The 4,475-nt window shown below is 48.3% G+C and overlaps 1 protein-coding gene across 1 annotated transcript; it reads left to right on the forward strand.

The window, feature by feature from the left end:
• Positions 1-1,599: 1,599 nt before the first annotated feature.
• On the forward strand, positions 1,600-4,002 carry LOC126071126 (zinc finger and SCAN domain-containing protein 20-like). Its single transcript, XM_049875399.1, has 2 exons — positions 1,600-2,953; positions 3,407-4,002. Exons 1-2 carry the CDS (start codon positions 2,281-2,283, stop codon positions 3,820-3,822), a joined length of 1,089 nt encoding a protein of 362 aa, XP_049731356.1. The 5' UTR covers positions 1,600-2,280; the 3' UTR covers positions 3,823-4,002.
• The last annotated feature ends 473 nt before the right edge of the window (positions 4,003-4,475 follow it).

A 4,475-nucleotide genomic window follows, 5' to 3' on the forward strand; every position in this document is an offset into this window, starting at 1 on the left:
GACCAGCAGACGCAGTCCAGCACAGTTAGATGGTATCCAGCTACCACCACTAACTGCTCTGACAGGGATCACGTTAGAAGGTTCTGGACAGAGCTGGAGAAAAACGTAGAACAAACCTCAAATTCACAAAAAACATACTTAGAGGTCTGACAGAGACTGGAGAAACCCTGAGATTACGGTGCCTGGACACCCTTTTAACTCAGTACCGAAGTCACTCCTGAAGTTCACCCTTCAGCCAAAGATTAGAGAAGCCTATAAAACAAACAATAACACATGTACTTCAACCATGTATACAAGACTAAATTGGCACACCAGCCCAAAAGCAAAGACAAAAAGGCAGAGTGGGACAGAAAAGCTGGATGAATGGAAGTGGGAAATCTGAGGTCTAGTGGGAGAGAGTGTTGACCAACATCGCAAGGTTGGCAACCAATGTCACAAAACAATACAGGTATTAATTGTTTAATGAGAAACTTATTTGCTCTGGTAACTTTCACCTAACGCATAATTAAAAAAAAAAAAAAGTATTTTCAAAGGCCAAAAGAAAATAACTGACAACCTAGAATTCTATTTGTTAAACTATTATTAAAGAAGTAGGACAAAATAAAGATGTTCAGAACACTCAAGACCTTTGTTGAAAAGATTCCTAAAGGATACATTTTGGAAAGAATAAAATTGAACGTAGAATTCAAGAAATGTGACGCAAGAAGCAATGAGAAACAAAGAAATTGGTAAACATGGAGATAGATACAAGAAAGCGTTGACTTTAAAAATCAGTGCTAATAAATGATTAATTTGTAGGGGGTAAAGCTAGGTAGAACTAACCAGCACTGCCTCAAGTTCCACTTGGTATACCTTCTTCTCTCTGTAAGCCCTCCACGCCTTTTTCACCGCATGCCTCGGTCCCTCTTTTCGGACCTGAAAATTTGAAGCCATTAATGCTCTTCTATCTCCAGCTTTAAGCTGGGATACTCAACCCAGCTTCTAGGCAGCCCATGGGTGCTTTGCTAGCAAGACAGGGAAACAGACTTGGGGCCAGGTGTCTGGGAGTGAGAACTTTCTGGAGCCCCAGAAAGTTCTGAGCCTGACTTTTTTATTTTTATTTTTAACTGTGTGCGAGCCATGGCAAGGAGCCATAGGCAAGAGGCTAGACGAAAGGGGTGTGGCAGTTCCTGACGCCTAGTTTTCACATTCTTCCTCCCCTTTGTCCTGGGCTGAAGTGTGGGGCCAAAGGTCACCCTCTCAAAGCTGGCCCTGACCTTCCAAAGCCAGCCCTGATATTCATGATATGGATCCTCTCTTTTCAGGAGAAATCAGCTGGCTTTTAGGGCTGTGGGTGGTACTATCTTAACCCAGAAAGCACTCCGGGTCAGCAAGCTATTTCTGTCAACTAACTGTGCTGTGGGAACCGGTCTGTTCGGTTTCAGCAAAGGGATTTTCCAACAAAGACGTTTGTTTGGCTCGGAATGCAAACAGTGCAACCGGTCTGTTGGAGTGCAGCTGTCCCGCCTCCCTGAGCCTGCTTCCTCATTGGCCAGCCTGCTGGCCTATCCCCTGTGAGCTGCTCGGGAACCATATTGAAGTGGAGGGAAGTAAGCAGAAAGGCTGAGTGTAGCTGAGACATTTGCAGAGACTTTCTGCACGCTTTGGTGAGGCAGACACATGGGTGGGCAGAGCCACTTGCTGTGGGTTACTTAGAGGTAGCCACCTGTTTGCTTCAAGAGGGGACAAGAGCAACAGGACCATAGTTACCTTTCTTCCTGTCAGATTGGGGTCTCTACAGCTGGCCGAGGAAACACTTGACCAGACAGCCAGTCTTACTCAGTCCTCCGTGGACAGAAGCCAGGAGACAACTCTCGTTCCATGCCTCCCTGCCACAGGCTCTGTCTTGATCAAAACAGTGGCAGACCACAAGGACCTAGGACATTAGCAAGCTCTACTATCTTGGAGCCTCCACAGCAACATCTGTTGTACCAGGAGCAGCCCTAACGACCTCCAGCTGCTAAAGGAGCAGTAAAAGCAGCAGGCACAGCAAATTCTGCAGCAGTAGGGGGCTTCTCTGGGTATTCTATTTCAATAACATTGCCCCTCCCCTCTTGCCAGCAGCCATCAACCAAAAACTCTCTGAAACAGAGGCAGAAATAGAATACAGAGCTTTACATATTAAGCCTGGCCTAGTGGTGGTCCACCCTGCCCCTCCCATCACCCATCAAAGGTCGTAAAAAAAGAAAATCCTCCAGTCTTACTGCCCCACAGCCTCCTGACTGCTCCAATAGGAAGACTATGCGCCAAGAAGGGACCAGTTCTGGACTTCTAACAATGGCCTCAGCCCTCACACCCCCAGGCCGGGTGCCAGGAGGATTCCAGGCACCACAGCAGGATCCAGCTGGGGTGCACTGGGCCCCAGCAGAGATCCGGCATCTGCTCACCATCATGGAGGAGCCCACCATCAAGAGGCGTCTGAAAATGGTTCGTCGCAACACTTCAGTCTATGAGGATGTGGCCAGGCGTCTTCATGAACATGGGTATGTCCGACACCCACACCAGTGCCGTACCAAGTTCAAGGCCCTCAAAGTGGCCTACAAGAAGGCCCACATGGCGGTCCTTCACTCTGGGGCAGCCCCTCAGGGCTGCCCCTTTTATGAAGAGATGGGTCGAGTGCTACAGACCAAGGGTAGCACCAGCCCAGACAACTTCAGGGAGCAGACCCAGCCAGGGGATCTTGACCACCACAACTGGCCAACTCAAAGAAGGGAAGATGGGCCAGAAGGACACTCTCTACAGCAACTGCAACAGGAGGAGCCAGAACCAGGGATGGACATGGAGACAGAGCATCAGTTTAAGCTGGAAGTGGAAGTGTTAGAGCTGCCCAGTGACCTCAGTCCTGAAAGTCTGACTGGTACTCAGGCTGAAAGGACAACTGAGATTAGCCCTGCTGCCCAAGGGACTGGAGCAGGTAAGTGACCAACTATGTTCTGCCAAAGCCCTGATGCTGTGGGGGTTGGGTGGGGTAGGAAGTCATAAACAATAAAACCAAGGTGGGGGATCATTCCCTCAAAGAAACTGGAGCTCTGTGAAGTTTAAAGAAGCCTAATTTCACTACAGGTGTTGGAGTCAGCATATTAAAGCATGAAGGGGAAATGGAGACCACCTCCAACCCTTGCATCATACAGATGAGGAAACTAAGCCAGAGAAAAGCACTTTTCACAAGGTGACACTGCCAGTTAATGCTAAGGCTGAAACTAGCCTCTAAGCCTAGTGATCTTTCCACTAGCTTTTAACTGGCTCTTGCTTTAAACGTAGTTTATAATTGGGGTCATCATGGCAATCTTTTCCAGTCTTAAAACTAGGGCCTGGAAAGAGTGGGATGAGGAGAGCAGCTAAGATTTCTCTGTCTTTCTTCCAACAGAAGTCCAGAGGAGGCCAGGGTCTCCAGACAGAAACCAGCCTCAGAAGGACACCCGGTCACCAGCCCCAAAGGTTCTAGGTGTGTCTCCAGTGCCCCCTAGAGCACGGGTGGGCCGAGTACGCAGGCTCCAGCCCAGAGCCCGGAACCTTAGGCGCCACCAGCCAGCTACTGCCATGATTGCCTCTGAGATGGCAGAGAACCGGCGCCTGGCCAGCGAATTGGCCCGAGAATCAGCTGCCCAGCTGCAGCGCTACCTAGACCAGCACAATGCCCACATGGCAGCCCTGGTCCAGGTAGCCCGAGACAGTTACACCCAACGCCAGGAGGTGGTGGCTATTCTTCAGGACGTTGCTGATGATATCCATGAGGGAGTGGCCCTCCTAAGGTCATCTGTAGGCCGCTTGAGCCAGGAATGAGACCTACAGACCACAGCCTCTGCCATACCCTACTCTCCCAGAACTTTGGAGAGACTTCTCCATTGAAACTTGGATTTCCATTGCTCTTTTCCCTTCAGGAAATTTTTAAAAAATAAATGAAGGAGAAGGGTGGACAACAAGGTGAACAAAAGGCTTCCCTTGCAATTTTAATAAAAAGATCTTGATGTGAAAGTAGCAGATAATGTTTTGGATTTTTTCTTTGTGTTTCATTTTGTCTCAACCCAGAAGCAAAGGATGGACAGACCTCTGGTTCAGGGCTTCTAATGATTGTAACCAGGCTTTAGCCAAGAGAGGTCATGGTGGAGAATCCTGACTTTGCCTTTCATTATCCCAGGTCCCATTGGTTATCACTTATCCATTCAAGAAACATTTGAGGATCTACTTTGTATCCAGGCATGTATTAGGTGCAGAGTATTCATTAGTGATAAAAATACACATCATCACTGCCCTCCTGGAGATTCAACTTCAGTGAGGAAGACAGTCATTGACTAAACCCACAAATCAATGATTAGCACTGTAAAGAAATGAACAGGAAGAGTAACAGTGTGAGAGTAGGCATTAGATCTACTTGGTGTGATTCCGGAAGGCCTCTCTGATTGTGGCCCAGATTAGGAACACTGAGGACCTTCCGA

Source organism: Elephas maximus, chromosome 1 (assembly GCF_024166365.1).
Source record: "Elephas maximus indicus isolate mEleMax1 chromosome 1, mEleMax1 primary haplotype, whole genome shotgun sequence".
Lineage (NCBI taxonomy): Eukaryota > Metazoa > Chordata > Mammalia > Proboscidea > Elephantidae > Elephas > Elephas maximus.